Source organism: Biomphalaria glabrata, chromosome 6 (assembly GCF_947242115.1).
Source record: "Biomphalaria glabrata chromosome 6, xgBioGlab47.1, whole genome shotgun sequence".
NCBI lineage: Eukaryota > Metazoa > Mollusca > Gastropoda > Planorbidae > Biomphalaria > Biomphalaria glabrata.
This window is the reverse complement of record NC_074716.1, coordinates 29,804,621-29,828,663: the sequence shown is the minus strand read 5'-3', so window position 1 is coordinate 29,828,663 and position 24,043 is coordinate 29,804,621. Positions and strand designations below refer to the sequence as shown.

The window sequence follows — 24,043 nt, the reverse complement described above, 5'->3', positions numbered from 1 at the left end:
ACATTTTCATTTTTTGCTATTAAATGAGTAATTAACTTGGATGGAATTATTTCTATCATTTGGCAATGAACCATTCTTTTTATAACTCTTAAATCCTGCTTTTATCATATTTTAAAAAAAAAATTGTCTGCTTTTGCTAAAGTTGTTTTTTTTTAATCCACCCCAGCCCCCGGCGTGTCCAGCTATTGACGCCACTCTTTCCAACACATCTTGATAAACTGTCATTTAAATTTAAAATTCAATAAAACAACCATTTTGATTACTTCTATATTCTCATATTGATAATCAAGAGTTTTATTGTTACATTTATTGTTATTTAATTTTGTCTAAATATATATATTTTAGTTTACCTCTTTTTGAAACAATATATTAAATAATTTTTGAAATGTTAACGACAATTACAGCGATAAAGCACCAAAACCTGTACTTTTTTTATTTTGGAATTCATTTAATTATTTTGCTAATTTTAATAAAATGTTCAATAACTATAACAATATTATAGATAAGACCAATATAGCTGAAATATGAAGATATTTTCTTATCTCGTACGTTTGTACGTTTTTTTCTGTTTTAATTGACAAAAAAAAAAAGATAAAAAGAAAGTTTGTTTTTCAAAGGTTCAACCATGTTGGGTTTTTTTTTGGAATTAATTTTTTTTTTTACTAATTTTTATAAAGTGTTAAATTACAATAATGAAATATAGACTTAATAAAACTGAAAAAAGAAGATATTTTACTTTTTACATGTAGTTGTTTTTTTTTATCTGTTATAATTAACACACACAGACGTACACACACAAAGAAGACAAAGAAATTTAGTCTATCAAAGGTTCAACAATGGCTCATTGGTTAGGTAAGCAATAAAGGTAATAAGGCAGGCTTTTTGTTTTAGTACGGATATCAAAAGCTATAAAGTAAAAGCAGGGGCTCGGCAAACTGCCATTATTATTTTGTTAATATTCGTAAGTCTTTAATGAATGGATTGTTATAAAGGTATGATTTAATGTGAACCTCTCCTCACATGTGATTGAATGATTATTTAGTCGATGGTTAACCAACGAACGGAGAAATGGTATGGTGGTGAATGGGTTATCTTTCTTGGAAGAATTTCTATTATTTACACGAAGACTCTTCTTAAAGGTTATAAATAATACCAAGCACAGATAATTATATATATATATATTGCATACAGTGGTGAGTATATACAATGAAGTATTTTTTTTTAAGACCACAAGTACCTGTTGATGCACACTTGTTGGGTTGTAGCTCCAATCAACTAGTACAACTAAATCGTTGCAGACGTATTCCTCTCTAAATGCAGAGCATTTCTGAGATAAAACGTGAACAAACTTCTATTGAAATAAAGCTGAATACAACTTTTGTTTACAGTCTAAGTTTAATATAGATGTATGCAACAACACCAGTGAAATATTAGCTTGAACAATAAAAACAAAACACAGTTCACTCTAAAATAAAATATGAAATATACTTGTAAAAAAAAAAGCATATATTGAATGTAATATTATTAATTATTTTGACTGAGTCATGTAATTGATTTGTAAGAGATCTAGATTTTAGACTAGCAATAATAAATCTGTGGGATTGGAATTATTTTTATTCATTGATTTTGTTTAGCGCAATTTCTTGCTTTTAGCTTTCTCAATTTGTCATGGTCCAAACCTTAATGTGGACCTGTTGGGTTGGGGGGAGAAGAATGTAGTGAAAAGTTTTCTTGGTGACTTTTAAACAGCTATTTAAATAAACGACTAAATACAGTGTTCGACTTGAATTGGACTTCGAGGTCTCATGATTCTCTGTGAGTAGAACTACAATTGTGGTCGCTAGTGTTTATGAAAATGAAAGTTTTCATTGTTATCTGTTGTAAGTTTCAAGTTTGTATGTGGCTGCCTGATTATCCAGATAAGGCTTATTCCCCTTAGTTAATATTGTTTCTAGGTAAAAGAAATTAAAGAATAATAGAAGTTTATTAATTATGACTAATTTTTAAAATAATTGGTCAATTTTTTAAATTTATTTATTTATTTTATGTTAGGAACAATTAATAAATTTTCTAATTTACAGTGATAGACTTCTTCGTGGTTACATCAGAATCTGACACACTTCTTCGTGGTTACATCAGAATCTGACACACTTCTTCGTGGTTACATCAGAATCTGACACACTTCTTCGTGGAGAATCTGACACACTTCTTCGTGGTTACATCAGAATCTGACACACTTCTTCGTGGTTACATCAGAATCTACTAAGCCCATACAACCGAATTAGTTTCTTAGTTGTATTTATTATTACATCAAATGACACACATATATACACCATAGCAACAAGTAATCAGTATTTTCTAGCATCTGTTATACTCCAGCCAACTTTGTAAAAGATATTCATTAACTCTATCTCTCCGTAATTACTTTCCGTGTTCAGAAGGAATTATTCATTTTGCCCATTTGTACTTCACTAGCCTCTTAGGATTGAACTTCCATATTTTTTTTAATTCAGAAAATAGTATAACTGGTATAGATAAATGCATGCCCCTTTTATATAACATCAATTAAAGTTTATGAACCCAATAAATTATGTTAATTCAATGGGGTCAAATCAGAAGAAAAATAGTTTTTAAAAGGCAATAAAATGGAGGGAAATCTCAGAGATTACAGACGTTACTTCAAAAGAGAAGTTAAATAAGTTCTACTCTTTTCATGTGCAAGTCTAGTATAAAATGATGTCAACTGTTTTTATAAACTAAGACTTCCACTCTTCATTCACATTTGAGTAAGTCTCTGCTATGTCATAGACATAAAAGAGTGTAAGAGGTCTGTATCAAAGTTTTTTTCATGGCAAGAAATATACAATTAAAAACGCAAGAAACAATTTTCACGGAACAAAATTAGCGTCTATGTAATATTGCTTCATGTAGGTCAACTGCTGGCCAACTGCAAAAACGGTGAATTTTACTTAAACGGTGTTGCAGTGGCATGTAACCTATATGGAAACGTTTTTGATGTAAAGACCTATTGTTATCGATGTGACAATCACATTTTAAAAGTAAAGTTCCCCTTACAGACCTTGTGGTCAATAGGGCAGATGATGTAAAGGTCATCTTTTTCTGTGGCCTGAGGTTAACGAGGGTGTCATCATGTGTCTAGCACAATAACCAACCGTCTTTACTTTTCCCCAACTAATGTCAGTTACCCATTAGAGCTGGGTGGACTCAGAAGCGCCCAAAGTTACCGAAATTAAAAAATCCCAGTCTTCACTAGGATTCAAACTCGGAACCCCTGGTTCGGAAGCCAAGCGCTTTACCACGCAGCCACCGCGTCTCATCCAATCACATTTTGCGATGGTGTTAATGCCAGCTAGTCCTACTTTTCCATTTTGTTTTTACAAAGCTTATAGCATCTCACTCTGTCAGTCTGTCTGGTACTATTTTTAAGCACGTTATTTCTCCTCCACCCATAATCGAATCAATTTAAAACCTTACACAATTATTTATTGTACCTTACAATGACATTATTCAATGTAAAAAAATTTAAAAACTTATCAATTAGTCCAGTGTTTCCCAAACTGTATTCCATAGAACTCTAGTGTTATGCAAGGCCTGAATAGGTGTTCCACGAGTTACTGGAATAATTACCTAGTAGACTACCAAATGAACTAATCTCTCTAAAAAAAAATAAGCAAAGTGTTCCGTTTAATACTCAGAATGTGTGAAATGTTCCGTTAATGAAAAAGATTGGGAAACACTGAATTAGTCAATTAATTAACGGTAATTAATCATTTTAAAAAATGGGAAATCATACAATATTAAGAGATATTGCTATATTTGCAAAGTATATCCCCTTAGGTAAGCTTTTTTTTTTTGTTATTTTATTTAAAGTAAATGTTTACATGAAGTTATTTTCCCAGGTATATCCAAAGATCCACTGATACTGCTACAGTGCAGAGGGAGAAGAGAAGATAGTTTAGAAAACTATTGTGACTTGCAGGACAGCGTATTAAACAGGGGCGTAACTAGGGATTTGGGGGCCCGGGGGGATTGACCTCTTTGGGGGCCCCTTGCATTTTGACATTCGACATATTACATGGGATAATGTACTCAAAAATATATAAGCACCAAATCAAATTGGTTTCTTATATCAGTAAACTTAACAAAAAGTAATCAAGACTCTTTTAATGAATAATACCTTTGTTTATTAGTTAAATAATGCACAAGTGACAAATCTAAATTGATATCGCTTCACGTCGTGCATTCTGTGCAGCAAAGACATCTATAGCATCAACTACATCGATACTTTCTAGTATTTGTGACTTCACTGACATTAAAGCCATGATAAGCCTTTCTTGTGTCATTGTGCTCCTGAGATAGCTTTTGATGAAGTTGAGCTTTGAGAATGATCTCTCACATGACGTAATGGAAGTGGCCTGAGTTAGAAGTATTTGGAGGAGGTTGCAAAGTTTGAGCACATGTAATTACCATATGAAGCCTATTTCCTCAATTGGTGATTGTATTACTGGTTTGTTGACGAAAGTGCTCGTGCATCAATGACATCTTTGAAAAAGCGATTTGCCATTTATTTCATCATACATACAGGAAAAGTAGCACAGTTTGTCATAAGCTGGTCTTCATCTAACAGGTGTCTTGGTTCAAGAAGAAACCCTAAGGTATCCATTTTCTTTCCAGCCTTTGAAATCTGCCCTTCATCTCCATATGAAATCTGTCCAGCACTTCTGTCGCAACACGTTTGAATTGCAGTTCTATTGACAGTCCTACATTAGAACTCAACTTCCCATCTAGTCTTTTCTTTCTTCTGTTTTTTTTTATTACAGGGAATCCATAGTATTCAATACCTTCTTTTGCTTTTTCGATGGATTGGGTTTTTGTCAGTTTCTCATCATTTTGCAGAAAGCATGAAAGGGTACTCATTTCTTTAGCAGCTTCCCGTATTTGCAGTCCAGACTTTTGCAGTTTCTTCTGAACTATATTAATTGGGCGCAAGAGCTTTGACCAGAATTCAAGATAGGCAAAAAATTCTTAATTTTCCACTGCATGAAGAAGATTGTGTGCTAATATTATAATGGTATTACGTCATTGTTGGTTGTTTATGTTTTGTGCGCAAGCAAAAGGATTCAGAGCATACAAAAGTGGGAAAGATCCATATCTGGTTATGCTCAAGTATAGAAATACTCCGATAAGTGGACTGCCTTATTCACCATCACAACTGCTGACGAGTAGAAGACTCAGGGAATAATTCCAACTTATCCCAAACTGAAAATGCAGAGACATTACTCAACGAACGACAGATGAAAAGCAAAGTGAAATACGATGCAAAAGAAAGACTACCTAAAGATTATTCTGTCGGAGAGTTCGTCTAGGTCAAACATGGCAGAAAGCAGTTGTCATAAAAAAAAAAACATTCAGCACCCAGATCTTACATGTAGTCGCTGAATGAACTCTTTATGTTGTCTTTTGTATTTATGTGTATTTTTCTGTTGTGTTGTCTTTATATGAGAAACGAGTCCTTGTAATCAAAATTGTAATCACAACAAATTTCCGTAAGGATCAATAAAGCAGTCTTAGTCTTAGTCTTAAAGACAAACGGAAAAACATACAGAAGAAATCAACATTTTTTTAATAAGAGGTTCGATGAAGACATCTCTGGGTACTATGATACCGATGGAGACAATGAACTGCAAACTGTTGAAACAAACGAAACAGACAGTTATAGACCAACGTCTAGAGAACTTGTTGTGCCAGTCAAGACAACCAGCAGTGGACGAATTGTTAAAGTTCCTAGTAGCCAGGGCCGGCCTTAGGCCACTGCAGCCTATGCGGTCGCAGTGGGCCCCGCGCTTTCATAGGACCCGCGCTAATTCTAACTGTACATTATTAAATTAAACCATTATAACGTATATAAAATAACAGGGTTTTCGCGACCTCCTGATTTTCCAGGGCCTCCGTGAAATCTCATGAAAAGGCTAAATATACGATAAAGTCCCGAACTTTTTTTGAATTTATTAAAATCTGAAGAATAGACGAAATTGACATTTTGGGGTGCCTATAAATAAAAAAGTGGCATTGCGAGCTTTCATTTGATAAAAATTTATTGCAAAGACGAAAGTAGGCCTATTTTCTAATTCAAAAAAAATAATTTTGACATTATGCTCATCCCTACCCAGACTAGGCCCAGCGCGATCCGTTTCGCATAGGGCCACGCAAATGCTACCCTGCTAGTAGATATCACTCTTAAGAACTTTAAAAGGAAGGGTGTGATAATAACTTCAAAAGGAAGGATGTGCTAATATTATATGATATTACGTCATTGTTTTTTGTTTATGTTTTGTGCGAAAGCAAAAGGATTAGATGGAAATAAAAATAGAGTTTCCATTGGATTGAGGAAAGATGAATAGAGGGGTAATAACTCGAGTGTGAAGTTTAATTCTGAAATTATAGACGCCAAACCCGAATAATGGACTATTCTAGCATTATTAAAAATTACTTTTGGATCTGTTATATTCGATTCTGTAAATTTTGCTTCAAGGTTAATTAGTGTAGCCATAAAATACTCGCCATTTAGATCTATTATTAGTAAGGTAACAAGATACCTGGAATTCGCTGTATATCATGCAGTTTATTCGTGGCAACAAAGTTTAAAATGTAAAACTAACATTAAAAAAAACTTTGATCTCTGTGGGAAAAAATATTTTTAAAATGTCAACATACTGATAGACCTAGATCTAGGTTTAGTCTTTGTAATAAATTTAATCCATAAATGTTGAAAAAAAAAAAAAAAAGACACCCGTTGACACTATTTGTCAATCAAATATATTAATTTATGTATTTACAAATAAATTTCGGACACCCATTTGGGGGCCCCCCCCTAGGTGGGGGCCCGGGGGGGATTTTAAAATTCTCCCCCCCCCATCCCCCCCCTTAGTTACGCCACTGGTATTAAAGATAGTTTAGAAAACATTGACTTGCAGGACAGCGTATTAAACGGTGAAGGAAAACTTTTAAATGCGAATTGGCCTTTTTTTCAAATAAAGATGCTACTTTTATAGCTTAATCACAGCTAACTCTAAACTAACTTTTTGTATTTCATTTTTAAAAGCTTTTGTGTTAATTATTTATAATGGAGATCTAAATTTATTTACCATCCAAAACAATTGGACTTTAACTATTTCCACTATTTACCAACCAAAACAATATGACTTCGACTGGACTTTTGCCTATTTCTTACACTATTTACCAACCAAAGCAATTTGATTCTGGCTGTTTCTTTCTATTTGCCCACCAGTACTTTTAACTTTTGACTGTTTCTTGGTATTTATGTACCAACCAGTACAATTTGACTTATAATAACTTATTTGGATCAATACCATGGGCGTAGCCAGGGGGGGGTTCTTGGGGTTCAACCCCCCCCCCCCCCGAAATGAAATCCCCCCCCTGGGGGGGGGGAACGGAATTAAGTGACTGATATTTGCTTTCATTTTGTTTATTTTAGGTGAGATTTTAATACTAAATCATCACTTACCACAGCACAGCCGAGGGGGGTTTTGAGTTAAAAACCCTCTACCAGGGGGTTTTGAGTTTAAAACCCCCTACCAGGGGGTTTTGAAATTTAAAAAAAAACCTATCATGGGGTTTTGAGATACAAATCCCTCTACCAGGGGGTTTTGAGTTTAAAACCCCCTACCAGGGGCTTTGAGTTTAAAACCCCCTACAGGGGGTTTTGAGTTTTAAACCCCCTACCAGAGATTTTTGCAGTTAAATCCCCCTCTTCTATAAAACAAAAAAAAAATGCAAACAACAATCCCCAAATTCCAACAGCACAGTTAAGGAAGATTTTGATTTTAAAACCATCTCCAAAATGTACGATAAACCCCCTTCTTCAATATAAAAAAAGCAAATTACACATTCAAAATTCTATGAGCGTAGCCAAAGGGATTTTGAGTTTAACCCCCCCCCCCTCCAGTTGGGGTTTGAAGCTAAAAAGTGTCTCTTCAATATAAAAAAAAAGCAAATTACACACTATAAATTCTATGAGCGTAGCCAAAGGGGTTTTGAGTTGATGGCTTTTTCTTTAAAGTTTAAAACCCCTCCAGATGGTTTTGAGTTTAAAATTCCCCTACAGAGCGTTTAGAGTTGAAAACCTCTCTCTTCAATATTATTTTAAAGCAAACTACAGTCACCAAATTCTATGATCGTAGCTAAATGGGGTTTTGAATTTAAAAAAAACAACAACAAAAAAACTCCAGAGATTTTTTAGTTTAAAACCCCTCAACAGATGATTTGACGAAAAAATTTTCCTTTTCGATATAAAATCTAAAGCGAAATACAGGCATGTAATTCCAAGAGCGTAGTCAAGAAAGGTTACAAATTTTTACCAGTGGCTTGAGCTCCATTAATAGGCCTAAAGTGTGAATAGTCTTCTGCCGAAATAGAAAAACATTAAATGTGGCTCAACAAAAAGATGGCTAAGACAGATTTTAGGAGTCAGTCATAGAGATCGGGTCTAAATCAAAGAAATCATATGCCGAACTGTGAGTCGAATCGTTAGTAAGGTTGTGACAGAGCGTCGCATGAGGTTTTGTGGGACATGTTCTCCGACAAAATGAATTACGCAAAATAAAAGTTGCGGAAACAGCTTGCCGGAAAATGCGCCGAACGGCGCTAGAGGGTCTAAGTCAGTAAGAATAACACATTAGGTTTTTGAAATAAATCTTTTTAATAGCAAGATAATGCACTGTAGATACCTCAGAATATGCATTTTGTTGGCTTTCAAAACCAGAAATAGTGCTCGGCGGCGGGGCTTCGCCCCGCGCTGGGGGAGCGCTGCGAGCTCCCCCAGACCCCCTTGCTGGTAAAGGCGGGGAGTCTCCAATAAACAATAAAAATCTTCGGAAAGGGTCGGAATGTAATAAAGATTAATTATGTACACACACACACATATATAATTTGTTTCCGCGGTTCCCCCAAACCCCCCCCCCCCCGAAAAAAATCCTGGCTACGCCCATGATCAATACATAATTTCATCAAGATCTTTTCTTCATGGGAACATACATGATTGCAACAAACAAAAAAATCAGTATCATCTCAATCATCTTTGTCCGTAACCATAAAGGAGGAAGCTCAGCTTTTCATTTCTACGCTCTGTCTGTCTGTCTCTCTCTCTCTGTCTCTATCTCTCTCTCTCTCTGTCTCTCTCTCTCTCTCTCTCTCTCTGTCCTGTAAGAACAATGCTGCCGTTGTGCTGTCAAGCAGTATCCGAAAATGATCTTGACGTCATGTCCAAGTACAATGTCTCACATAGGCCAGTGTTTCCCAAAAGTTTTTATTTTCCTTAACGGAGTACTTCGTTCATTTTGAGTATATAGCGGAACAATGTTTGTTGTTGTTTTTTTCAGAGAGATTAATTCACGTTGTGGCATACGAGTTCATTATTCCAGTCGTTCGGGAAGCACCAATGAAGGCCTCGCTGAACACTAGATTATCGTTGTTGTCAGGTTCTTGTGTTCTTGTATTTATCAAATTATTATTATATATTTCAAATGTGAATATTTATCAATATTAAATATTATTTCAATTTGTATTATTGTTATTATTTTCTGAACTTATAATATTTTGGCTCAAGTTCAGCCTGACAAGCACATCATACACATATAATTGTAGATAAACTAATAAACTAAGTGTATGATGTAAATAACAATAAAATTTATTCTAGTGATATATTTACAAATGACTGATCCATGATGAATGATAATAACAGTATGAAACATCAATATGTAATATAAACTGATCCAGTTAATATCTTTAGAATATTCAAATAATTATGAAATACATAATTTATTACCTTAACTATAATAGGTAGTTCAATGGATCACATAGACCTTCAATCTCAAAACAACAACTGGTAATATATGTAGATCTAGCCTCTAGATTAGGTACTGTCCACTGACGACAATTCCACAATAGAAGTTCATAGTTTACACTATAACTAGTGATGGGCAAAAGTTAACTAAAAAGTTGCTAACTTTTAGTTTAACTAAAAAAAATTAGTTAAGGCCAAAGTTTAATTAAAAAAAAATAGTTTAGTTAAAATCCTAGTTTAATTAATTTTTTTTAGTTACAAACTAAAAAGTTTAATTACAAATTTTACAAACTTTTTTAACATACATACGGTCATACCAATAAATATTTAGATATACGTAATTCAGAGAATATATATAATGAATGATAGAGAGGAGAATAAACTAGAGGGTGCACAGGTCACTAGAAAGCCTTTTGACCTTTACCCTATAATGGCCGCTATTCCCGCCTTTAAAAAAAAAAATACACGTGTTCATTATATTTCTAGCAAGTTTCGCTGCTTGATAAATCCTGATAATTCCTTGCTTCTATAGATCTACATTTTGCTGCTTTTTTATTAAACACCAATGTGTTCCTGTATAGCTGCAGGCAAAGAATTTTGCTTTACTATAGATCTAAAAGAAATGTCGACTCTTTTTATTTTAAAACTTTTTACTAGATATACATAGATCTAAAGTTAGAGTCTAGTGACGTCTAGTCTATTAGTATTAGTCTATTACTACTCTATTAGATCTATACTATCTATAGTCATAATAGTCTATATTTAATTATTTTAGTCTCTTAGTCTTAAGTAGAGTCTAACTCTTAGTATTCTTAGATCTAAATGTAAATTTAAAATTATAAGTCAATAATATAGATCTATTAGTTTAGAGATTCTACTATTCTAGATTATATCTTGATATAGCTAGAAAATTCTAGATTACTTATTAGGCCTATACTAAGACCTAAGATGCAAAGATGATAGATTGATAGATCTATAATATTAATGACTATGATAGGCCTACTAATAATAGTCGTCACTATACTAGATCTAATAGCCTACTAAATTAACTAAATCTAGACTAGATCTACATCTACTATAATTATACTTATATCTACTATCTAGATCTATTAGATCTAGATCTAGTATTATCTACTAAGAGTATAATTATATTATAGTATATTATAGATCTAAATACCTATATCTTGTAATAATCATAATTATAATAATCTAAAATCTCTAGATAGATCTAGAGTTACTAAGATATCTACTAGACTCTATTATTAGATCTAGTAGTAGTAGCAGTAACTAGTATTTCTTAAATTATTTTTAGATTAAAATATTAATTATTTGATCTTGGTCTAGTAGCTAGATCTAATTCTAGATCCAGATCATATTTCTGATCATTTCGTTTGTAGAAGATATTATTATTCTAGAATCTAGAGTTAGTTAGCGAGTCAACATGCAGTTTTATCATTACTTCTAAAAAGGTAACTTATATTAGAACTTGGACAATTACTTCTAATTTCTTGCTATAATAGTATCATTCTAGTCTAATCTAGTGATTCTATTAAGATCTACATCTATCCCATAAAGACATTTAAATCTTTTTTCATGTGCACAAATAAATGTTTATTACATTTGATTTTGCTAAAGAGATTGGTTGTTGTTTATATTTTTCATTTTTGGCTGTTTCGTCCTTAAAAAAGGTCAAAATAGTTAGTAAAAGTTTAACTAAAGTTTCTTAGTTTAGTTTAACTAATTTTTTCAATTTGTGATTAACTAAAAGTTTAATTATTTTTTTTTTAGTTCAAACTTAGTTTTAGTTTAACTAAAAAAATTTAGTTTAGTTCCCATCACTAACTATAACATCAGGTCTGACCACTACAACCCGCAGTCTGGAATCTTGAACCTTAGACTCATGTAAGAAGCAACTTGCACACCAAACGACCAACTGGGAGGACAAATCTCAGTCCTGTAGACTGTAGACCTAAAGTTGTACTCTCAATATAGAACTGAGACTGGATAAACAAGTCTTGACACCAAGACTTGACACTGAGTCTAACACATAGACTTGACACCAAGCTAAGATCACTACTTAGACTTGTCGCTAGAACTTGAAATAGAGTCTTGAACTGAGACTACGACTAAAATTTAGACTTGACGCTAAAACCCTATAGAAGATAAAAGAAAGGATTCTTCTAATCATCTATATCTAGTCTAATTATAGACTTACAAATACGAACAAACTCAAATAGAAAAACTATACAATGAAAAATAAAACTCACCCTAAACAGGGGTCAAGATAATCCAACAAGAAAATGTTCAAGGCAAATGCTAAGGCTATCCAATAACAAAAACCAAGGAGAAATTCAAGAGCTCTCAAGACACGTCTATCTGTACCAACGTACAACACAATGGAGAGACTGTACTAGACGATAAATGACGCAAACCACACACACACTAAATTTACGTCACTAGAAGTTATGACAAGCAACAAAAGCTCAGTCCTCTAGTCTACAAAGAAAAATATTAATAGTGTAATGACGTCATCAATATAGTGATCAACGCCGCACTATCAATTAGAGAAATAATTCTACTATACAGTTACATAAATAACTGCGACAGTTGTACACAGTTTGGGAAACACTGATAGAGAGTTAACTGTACCGTTAGTTTTGACCCCATTGAAATCTATATCCTCGTTTATTCTACTAAGATGAAAGCCAAGGCTTCTAAAATCGCATTACAATGACGATAACCTGAATCGCACACGACTGAGTTCAGCCATTCCAATAAAATGGCAGGATCTCTGGAAATCTGGGTAGCATGCGTATTTACAAACATCAGCAAAGACTTACAAAGGTACCAACTTTGCTTCGATTTTATGGGCTTACAATTTACTTTTGTGACTTTCTGTTTTGAAAAAAACTTAGTTCAAAGGTAATGGGTCATTTTGGTTTTTTAACATTAAAATTAAAAATATAATAACAAAATTCAGCTTGGTATTTAGATTTAATTTAAAGAATCGACATTATTTGGTCCATTGTTCGACCCCGTTCGTCTATCAATTCGTCTTGAATGAATTGTAGGGGCCCAACACATGATGACAAATCCAATTTTACAAAAGCTTATATCTATTTGTTTGCCGTATTATGGAGAATCGGCTGTCCAAATAAGCTACGGAAACTAGTGTCAGCTTTTCAGGAAAATATGCAGGGCAGCGTACAGTTTGATAGTTCTGCCTCTAGGCCATTCTTCATCAAGAGCGGGGTAAAACAAGGATGTGTTCTGTTATTCTAGATCTATTAAAAATCAATTACATGATTGAATCAACATAATTGTATAATTACACGTAATAAAGCCTAAGTAAGATGTTTTCTAAAGATTGAACTTGTTGTATAGAAAAGTTGGAATAATTAATGTAACAGCAAAACAAAAACAAAAAAAACAACAACAATGTAACTTTCAAATTTTGTGATCGGGATATTTCTGCTTGAGCTGACTCATGAATAGGTTATTTTGAAAATACAATTGATTCTTGTTAATCATAAATAATAAATAATCATACATGTATAGAAGCAAGAAGGCCTACGTGCCTTATAAAATGCGTCTGTGAATCGTTGAGCATGTGGCTTAATTTACTTCCGTCATCGCCTTATCTGGCCATCACTATTGTGTTCATCAATTTACTTCCGTCATCGCCTTATCTGGCCATCACTATTGTGTTCATCAAAAACTTTCACTTATTAACACAGTGCAACTACTTTTTTCCGTATTTAATTTAGACCAAAACTTCATTCGCATTCATGTGTATAGCAATCACTTCAAGAGAAGAAAATCTTTTCTTATTCTCGGTGTTTTATTTTCATTTTGGACTATAATATTAAATACGTTAAAAGTATAGACAAATTTGATCGCATTGCAGGACTATATATATATATATATATATATCTGCTAAAAACTATTGAAAAGTTAGATTTATATGCTTGATAATTTTATTTATTATATATCATATAACTCGTGACATTAATGCAATTATATCTCGAAATAGTAATTTTTAGCATATAGATAATATATATTAGTGGAAAAACTTTTTTTACGCAGAAGATGAGCTTGTCTTCGAGTCCTAACATTGAGAGCTTTTCAGACCCTACTGTGGTCTAAATATTGTGTTAAGAGTAAGGAAGATACAGCCAAACATATAAAGTAAATATCAAAGCATCTTATAGTTATGTAGACAACATGGTACTGAAAATAGCAATAATCAACCATTTCTTATGGCTGTCACTGAGCATCACTACAGGTTATTGCTTATTGATTTGTTAAATACATTTTAGTCCCTATGTAAGTCTATTTGAGTTTGTTCATCAAGAAACAGTAATTGAAAGAAATCTAGAATCATTACACTTCATTGACATAATCCAGGACAGAAGACTAACAAGTAAATATTTATATTGCAAAAAGCTCTTGTCTGGTATCGGTTTTAGTTGGTTTAATATACTTTTTAATAGCACTTTGCTGGGATGGCTTATGAGACAGATAGAGCGGTAGTTTTGACAGTTGTAAAATTTGCCTGTCTTTGGAAAGGTGAAGATAAGTGATTGAGTCAAAGAGCTCGGTCCTGACTGCCAGACCTTTTGGCTAATCTTTAAACAAAAAGGCGTTTATCATGGATATTCCTACAGCTTGTAAAAATTCACCAGGAGTGTCTTCAACTCCAGGTGATGTTCCCTTTTTCGTGGCTTTTACTGCTGATTCAACTTCCTAGCGACGAATAGGATGTTAATTGATGTTGGATACTGAAGGGACATATAGAAGCTCTGGATGCCATGAGATTTCATTTATTCAACCCTGAACAGTCCATCTTCTTATCACATCTTTATTCTCGGTAAAACACCTATTGTTTTTCACCTTAGATTGTTGTAGTGTAGTTCTTATAAGCTTAGTAGTTGTGAGATCTTTTCCCATTTGTACGCTTTTTTTCTGTCCTTTCTGTGTATGACCTGAATTCGAACTCGTGGGCTAAAGCCTTCTTATGCTACTCAACCGCACACGGTAACCACTCTGCTAGAGAAGAGTATTTGAACATGGAAGATTGTATAGTTATCTATTGTTTCTACTTTATGTTTGAGTTCATTAATCCTCAGACGGCCACATATAAAGGGGAATATTTCAGCTTATACCACCACTTTTATCAAGCACAATATCTTTCCCTTGTTTGAAATACCAAACAAAATAATTAATTACCAGTACTTAACTAACTAATTGTTTTATTTAAGTGATTCTTGTGTTGTTAGGTTAAAGAAATAATTGTGCGAAATTTCAGCTTGATCTGAGATTGGGTGTGGGAGAAATAACGTGTACAAACTTTTTACCATACAGACAGAGTGAGTTGAAATAAGCTTTATAAAGAAAAGGGTAGAAAGGCTTCAAGCTCTCTTCCAAGTGAATAAAAAAATCCTTTCATTAGTGGGATAATTTATCTTAAGATACCGACCAGAGGCGGAGTGGCTATATGGGCATTCGGGCCAAAGCCAGGTGGGCCGATACCCAAATGGGCCGGTAGGACCATAGAAATTATATTTTTTGAAATCACGTCTGTGTATTTTATAAAATTAGGGCGCAAGATGTCAGTAAGGAACATATTAAATTGTTAAATCTTTTATTATAGTACTAGTCGACCGGCGTACCATAAGCCGCTATTTTGCAGGGCCGGACTTAGGCTACTGCAACCTATGCGACCGCAGTGGGCCCCACACTTTCATAGGGCCAGCACTTTCATAGGGCCCGCGCTAATTCAAGGTGTATAAATTATTAAATTAAACCATTTTATAACTTAAAACAGATCTCCCGCGCCCCCCCTGTCAATTTACCAGGAGCTCCTGGGAATATCCCGAAATTGCAAAATATATGAAAAGTCCTTAAAATATACGGAAATATATTGCTACGGTTCTCTTCTACTCCGGCCTTCTATAAACACTGCTAAACACAACACAACACATCAACACATCAAGAACCTGCCAACAAGAGCTCCACAATAATCTGGTACTTTAATAATGAGTGAATAAGTAGAAGACAGCCAATACGACACAATTGGCAACACAATAAGCTACTACGAATGTTAAACTGTACATCACCGTATACAACTCTACTGTCTCTATTTCTTCCTAGACTCGTACATAACACTTGAGGACTCGACAAGGACCGACTTCATGGCCAACTAACAGTCCTGGTCTCAACGCTCTCCGGTCTTGAACTGCCGCTTTCTTACACACTGTGTCACTCGTACCGCAGGCTTTCGATCACATGGCCATAACATTGGTCATATTTGCGTGTAATCGTAGTACTGTCCCTTGTCCATGGCCCCGCTGACCTGAGTGATTCACGGGTGTGTCAGCTGAGCCTATAGTTAACCCTTTTGCGCCGCCAATAGGGTCGTAACACTGCCCCCTTCTCAGATTTGTCCGTCCCGGACAAAATCTATCACACGACATGGGCAGTGGAGGTGAATCGATGCAGGAGGAGGTCTATCGGTGGGGGCGACAATGGGCTTATATTGCCATCTCGATGGAGCCATCTGCGTTGTATTCGGCGTATGTCTCTTTCTCCTACTCCAGGTGACCTTCACCTGGCTGCACTGACGTCGTGGTTGCATCGCCATGCACTTTGGACTGAGCAAACGTCGCCTTCTTCGGTCGCTCACTTCTGAGGGCAGCCACTTAACACACGGGGAGGGATAGGATGTCAGGACTGGGGTCACCAAGATCGCTGGCCTATCAGGTTGTTTCATAGGGTTTTCAAGAGACGGGTTTTTGGGAATGGGTGTCAGGTCCACAGGAGGGAAGATAGTGGCACACCTCATCTTCAGGCTTGTCCGGAGGGCAAACTAGCGGAGCAAGTTGGCAGCACTCCACTTGCGAAGGACCCTCATCTTCAGCATCAGGCTCCAGTTCACTTACTTGACCATCACCAGGTCTCGTCAGTTGGACAAACGTCTGTTGGGTGCAGACCTTGCCGATGGGTTTCTTGGAGTTGGCGTTCTCCCTGCAAAGCTCGACACACAAAGTTCTCGCCAAACATCTGAGTGCAGCCATCAGGATTCGGGTCCCTCTCATCAGCACTGACAGATTGACAGATGTCTTTAATGTCCCCAGCTACAGGCTTGATGTAAGACACAACGTTGTCTGGCTCTGTCTGGCTGACGGAGGCACTCATTTCTGCAGCAAAAGCGACGGCTGACTACACACACCACTACCCCCATCTGTGCCACCACCTTAGATCTGTCCGTCCCGGGCAGATCCAGCTTCACCATGGTACTTGTTGAGTCTGTCGATGTGGACGACCTTCAGTTTGGATCTTGGGCTCTTCTGTATTCGATACACGACATCGTTGATTCTTTTTATCACGCGGTAGGGTCCTTCCCAGTCTGTTTGAAGCTTTGGGGACTTGCCTTTTCGTCTTTGTGGGTTGTACAGCCACACCAGATCGTTCTCATGAAACCCAGCGGCATTGGCCCGTTTGTCGTACCTTGTCTTCATGTGGTCACTGTTGATCTTGATGTTTCTGCGGGCTATAGCGTGAGTTTTCTCCATCCGTTTTCGGAGATTTGCGACATAGTCTGTCGAAGAGGCTGGCACATCTCCCGGGATCCCGAATAGCAAGTCACAAGGTAGTTGCAGCTCTCGGCCGAACAACATCTTTGCTGGAGTGTAACCGGTGGTGCTGTGAATCGATCCTCTATATGCCATAAGGAACATTGGGATATAGGTGTCCCAGTCCTCTTGACGTTCATCGACGACTTTCGACAGATGTTGTTCCAATGTTCGGTTAAATCGTTCCACCATTCCATCTGACTGGGGGTGAAGAGGGGTTGTGCGTGTCTTTTCGATGCCGAGTACCTGGCACATCTCTTGAAAGATCTTGGATTCGAAGTTTCGACCTTGGTCGGAGTGTAACTCCCTGGGAGGACCGAATCGGCTAATCCAATTCTCCACAAGTGTTTCCGCTATGGTGGTGGCTTCTTGGTTTGGTATCGCATACGCTTCAGGCCACTTAGTAAAATAGTCTATCACTACTAGAACGTACTTGTTTCCTCTCTGGGATTCAGGAAATGGTCCGGCTACATCGAGCGCTATTCTTTCAAAGGGGTTACCGACGTTGTATTGCTGCATACGTCCCCTCGTTCTCCTGTGCGGGCCCTTTGCTGCTGAACATGCGTCGCATCTTCGGCACCATTCTTCTACATCATCCCGGTAGCCGAACCAGTAAAACCGCTGGCGTACTTTTTCAAAGGTCTTGTTGACACCTAAATGTGACCCACTGGAATTATCATGGATTTCTTGCAGCACCTCAGCAACTCTCACTTTAGGCAAAAACAGCTGTAAGCGATTGCATGGCCCATCTGCCGTTTCCCAGACCCTCTTGAGAACTCCATTGTCGATTGTCAGTGAGTCCCATTGTGCCCAATATGCCTTGGTAGCAGCTCCTTTATCAGAAAGGTGATGCCATTCTGGTCTTTGTCCGTCTTCCTTCATAAGCAGAATGGGAGCCAGGTCCTCATCTTTTAACTGGTCTTCTCGGATTCTTTCGTCGGACCATGACCCGGAAGCTTGTACCCCAAGATGTCGACAATCAACGATAACTTCCTTTTCTTCAACCTTGCTGCAGTGTTTACATTCCATTCTGCAAGGTCGTCGGGACAGCGCGTCAGCATTCTGGTGAGTTTGTCCTTTTCGGTGTTGTGTCTCGAAGTCATAGGTTTGCAAACGTTCAATCCACCTGGCGACTTGTCCTTCCGGACTTTTAAATGACAACAGCCATTGTAGAGCAGCGTGGTCTGTCCTAATGATAAATTTTTGCCCATATAAGTATTTGTGAAAATGTTGTATGGCATCCACAACTGCCAGTAGCTCACGTCTTGTGACACAGTAGTTTCTCTCGGCTTTGGACAAGCTCCGACTAAAGTAAGCTATGACTCTCTCAGTTCCATCTACCTTTTGGGATAAGACAGCACCTATTCCGGTATTGCTCGCATCAGTGTCAAGTACGAACGTCTCTGCTGGTATCGGGTAGGCCAGAATGGGCGATGAAACAAGAGCCTTTTTAAGTCTCTCAAAGGCCTCATGACATTCCGTTGTCCAAATAAACGGCAGCTTCGGTTCTGTCAATTGATGAAGGGCACTACAGAGGCTAGAGAAATTAGGCACAAAACGTCTGTAATACGTACAGAGTCCAAGAAAGCTTCTTAACTCCTGGATATTAGCGGGGATCGGCCATCCATTTACGGCTTCAACTTTATCCGGGTCTGTGCTGACTCCCTCCTTTGACACGATGTGCCCAAGGTACTTGACAGTCCTTCTGAACAAGGAGCACTTCTTTGGATTCAATTTCATTCCAGCGTTTCTAATTCGTTCAAACACTTCCTTCAGGTTTGCAATATGTTCCTCGAAGGTTCTGCCTATGACGATAATGTCATCTAAGTAAACAAGACACGTGGTCCAGTTGAGTCCTCTTAGCACATGCTCCATTAGTCTTTCAAAGGTGGCTGGGGCGTTACAGAGGCCAAAAGGCATCACGGTGAATTGCCAGAGACCATTACCAGCAGAGAAGGCTGTTTTATCTCTGTCCTCGGGGTGTAGCCCCACTTGCCAGTAACCGCTCTTTAGGTCAAGGGTGGAAAAGATCTGTGACCCAGCAAGTGTGTCCAATGTGTCGTCAATCCTAGGAAGCGGATAGCTGTCCTTGTGTGTGGCGTCATTTAGTAATCTATAGTCGACACAAAATCGAGTGGATCCATCTTTCTTCTTTACCAAGACTATGGGTGAACACCACGGACTGTTGGATGGTTCAACAACCCCTTGCTGCCTCATTCGTTCTATCATGTCCATAGCTTCTTGATGTTTTGCTAGCGGCAGGCGACGTGGTTGCTGTCGGATGGGCCTAGTGTTTCCTGTGTCTATTCGATGCTGGATCAGGTTTGTTCGCCCAACGTCCATTTCATCAGATGGCAATATGTCAGAGAACTCTCTTAGGAATCGTTCTGCTTTGGTGTACTGTTCTTTTGACAAGATCGTTTTGGCTTCTGCCAGAAGTTTAGTAACCTGGGGTTCACTGGGCTTGAGTATTCCGTCGGGATTTTCACTGCTGCAGTTTCTTATCATCTCTAGAGCATGGCAACCAGCGATGAGGCTTCCTTCCCGTAAATGTTTCTCCTCTGTGCCGAGGTTCATAATTCTTACGGGTACCTTTTGGTCTTTCCCAATCGTGACTAGTGTCTTTCCTACTGCTATCCCGTTATAGTTGGTGTTCAAGCTTTCTACCAGCGCGGTTTTTGTCGTGGGATAGTCGTCCTCAATCTTCCCCCAAATGATCATTTCCGACTTAGCAGGCAAGGTTGTATTTTCCACCAACGTAACCCTTCTGGCTCGGCCATCTTCTTCATTTTCGTCGCCAAGCAAGGGTACTTCGAGGTCCCCACATTGTAAAGTGCCTCCGCCGATATTCAAAGAAAAGCCATATTTCAGCATGAAGTCGAGTCCTATTATGCAGTCATCTGTGACGTCAGCAATCAGGAATTCGTGTTTGAATGACTGATTTCCTATCTCGACTGTTATGTCGATCAGGCCTTTTATGGGCATCAGTTCTCCACTGGCTGTTTTCAACGAGTATGCCCTAACTGGCGTTTTCTTGCTATTGTCCACTTTATCTGACCGGATGACTGATCGTGAGGCACCAGTATCAAGGAGAAAGTGATAGTTTTGACATCCAATTTTCCCGATGACCTTTAGACTCTTACTTTGCCCTAGCACGGCGACCGGGATGATGGTTGCAGGGGCTCTCATTCTCTGTGTCGCCGGGTTCCGCCCCTTGAAGCCGGCGCGTGCTAGTTTCCCTGGTAGCCCCGAGAATTTGGTCGTGCATACCTTTCTGATCTGTAATGGGTTCCAGTTTGTGCAAATCTTCTAGTGCAGCTTCTTTGTATATGACCGAGTTCACCACAATTCCAGCATCGTACAGGAACCCTAGGTTGACTTTCTGGTACTTGGTTTGTTCGTCGTTCATCTATTGCCTCTGTCACCCTTCTCACAAGTTGTGTAAATTCTTCCTCTTTGACTTCTAACCTTCGGCCTTGATGAGTGCTCCCTGATGCGTCTTTGGCGGCTTCATATGAGAGAGCATATACGAGGGCTTCACTGGCCTTACGTTTACCACTAACTCTGGTGGCTTTCTTTAACTCGGGGTCTCGAAGGGCATCAATGAAAGCGTCTGTAATAATGACTTCCAGAAAATCTTGTGCGGCGGTTGGGTAGGCCAGATGTGCGAGGCGTTCGATGTCTGTCTCTAGTTCCTGTAGTGTTTCATCGGGGCGCTGTTGTCTGGTCTTTAGTTGCACACGATATACTTCTTGCAGATGTTCATCCCCGTATCGGAGTTCCATAGCCTGGACTAGGGCGGCGAAGTCTTGCTGGTTCGGTAGAGACTGTAGCAATTCGGAGGCTTTTCCTCTTAGGGATAACACAAGGGCTGTTGCTTTCTCCTCCTCACTGATCCATTTGTTAACTTTGGCTGCTGCGTCAAATTGCTTCTTGTATACTGACCAGGACACGGAACCATCAAATACGGGGGGCTTCATTTTCCCGGAGACTTCAGGTACAAATGACGTCATATCTGCTTCTGGTACATTTGTGTGCTTGCGTTGGACTTGTATCTTCATTTCGTCGATGGCCTTCTCCACTGCGTCGACCCTCTGATTCATCTGCTCGTCAATGTTGGTGATTCTCTCCTCCACAGCATGTATGCGTTGGTTCATTGCCAATAACTCCGTTTTGATTCCCGAGTCCATCGTGTCTATCTTGGTGTCCATGGCTTCTATCTTGTAATTGATCTGTTCCAGCAAGTCCGGTTCGACCTCAAAAAGATATGTGTCCGGATCTTCTTTTTCCTTCACCAGTTCTTCCCGAAGGCGTGCTTGTAAGGTTTCTTTGTTGCCGCTCGTCTTCAGGCCTCGATCACGGAGCTCTTCCTTCAGTTCCTTCACACGGAGTTGGTCTAACGTTTTCATAGTAGCCATAGCGGATCCGTTCCTATCCGATACGATCCGATCCCACTTCTGACACCAGTGCTACGGTTCTCTTCTACTCCGGCCTTCTATAAACACTGCTAAACACAACACAACACATCAACACATCAAGAACCTGCCAACAAGAGCTCCACAATAATCTGGTACTTTAATAATGAGTGAATAAGTAGAAGACAGCCAATACGACACAATTGGCAACACAATAAGCTACTACGAATGTTAAACTGTACATCACCGTTGTGACAAGTCAAAAACTCGCTGTCAGAGTCACTCTAAATTATCACAGCATTAATTATTATTTTTCCTTATTTATCTATTTTATTTTAATTATTTCCCCATCCTACCCCTGAATTCTCCACCCGCACCACCTTTTCTCCTCCAGGCTAGACTTAGTTGACCACATTGGAGATAGCGAAGGCGCGTCCTTTCATTTATCTGCCCTTGATCGGGGAAAGGTAAACACCCTATCTCTTTTGTCTTGCCCGCCGGATGTCTGAAGGACGGTCGCGGTTGACACCACCTTGGTTTGAATGCAAGCTAATCCTTCTCCCCCCCCCCTTTCTCTCACGTCTCTCTTTGATCTAAGGGATTACCCTGGTCAACACACCGCGTGATATTCCAAGGTGCGGCTCCCACCTCGAGTCAAATCCACCCACGTGTAAGATAAAACTTAGCCTAGGGCATTTCCTGTGTCCGCCCGCACTTTCCAGGCTTATATAAAGTAAACCAACTCAAATCAGACTCTTTCATTCTCATTCGAGCTGAGCTATCGAGTCTGGACTACCTAATACATTCTTTCTCCTAGAGGAATACCTGGTGGTAAGCCGAACTTAATCACAAGTTCCATCTTAGTTACTTTGTGCTATTTCCATTGGTTATTATCATGTGTATTTTGCTTAGTTCATTTATATTTAATTAGTGCATTGTGCATTTCTCACTGGCGTAAGTAGAGAACATAAACGTGCCCTATGTATTTATTTATGTATTGCATTAATCTATTAATGCTACGTTGCTCAATTGATCATTGATGCAACCATGTATATATTTGTACACCTTATTTTAATTCCTTTATCTCGGTTGACAGCCTTGATAATTTTACTAGCGTACTGATACTGCGTCTAGAAAAGGGATATGAATTATCTCCCCTATATTGAATGATCTCCCCTGTAATGAATTATCTCCCCTTTACTCATTTTACTCTAAGGAGAGTAGCGCCGCTTGAAGGGACATTCAAGCACGCTCCATTGTTCTCGACCCACGGTCATATGCAAACAAAGCATCTGGGTCGCTGACCACCGCCCAACTCAACCCCCCCCCCTTCTTTCTCTATCCACCTGTGTTGTTCATTTGAGATTATTATTTCCCCTTCTACGTACATTTATGTTATTATTTCCCCTTTTATGTACATTTCTATATTGCTACTATCTGCCATCTATTTTCCCAAATCCCATTTGTCAACATCTCCTCATTGTGCTCTAAAGCAATTTCACCAGTCTGACGAATGCACCTCAATCGAGGGCATCGATAAGATGCATGAGAGACATGTCCTAACTTGTCTTTATTTATCCGCAGCCTCCCTCAGGTGTCTGCCTATTTGCCTACTGGCCTATCTATGTGCTTAGTGCTGATCAGCGCTGCACTTGCCTAGTTGCTATCAAGAATCACCTATTGCCTAGTTACTGGATCAACGATCCATTTACCTGCAGTCGTGCTTAGTGCTATTCAGCGCTGCATTTGCCTACTGAGATCTACCCAACTCTACTACTTGGCGCTATCGGCATTGCCCACCTATTCGACAGCCCACCTGTCAAGCTATTAGGCGCGACGTCCCTATAGAGTCAGATCTGTGCGAGACGTCATAGCTACGCCAACCCTCTGCAACTCACTGGACATATCCTGTTACCTACACTGCCCACGGCAGATCAGCTCTGCCCGCAGTAACCTTGTGCCCACGGTATCCGGCCACCCGCCATACTGTGCCCACTACAGATACTAGAACTTGGGACTGAGACTCCACAAGAACTATATCGCCGGCGTCCCTCTATCCGCTAGAGCGCCACCTCCAGCTGCAGAACCTCAAGCCAGGACACAGCCAGCTG

At 38.4% G+C, this 24,043-nt stretch overlaps 1 protein-coding gene across 4 annotated transcripts in view; it reads left to right on the top strand.

Moving 5' to 3' along the window:
* Window positions 1–13,585: 13,585 nt before the first annotated feature.
* The window catches only part of LOC106077559 (uncharacterized), a 53,728-nt gene continuing 43,270 nt past the window's right edge, over window positions 13,586–24,043 (top strand). The window contains exons 1-2 of one of the 4 annotated variants that reach the window (XM_056032558.1): window positions 13,586–13,763; window positions 13,970–14,168. In XM_056032558.1, the coding sequence (XP_055888533.1) occupies window positions 14,108–14,168 (61 nt within the window). In that variant the 5' untranslated portion in view covers window positions 13,586–13,763; window positions 13,970–14,107. Of the gene's footprint in view, window positions 13,764–13,850; window positions 14,169–14,408; window positions 14,754–24,043 lie in introns of those variants that run through there. The other 3 variants (XM_056032557.1, XM_056032560.1, XM_056032561.1) reach the window with 3 other exon arrangements.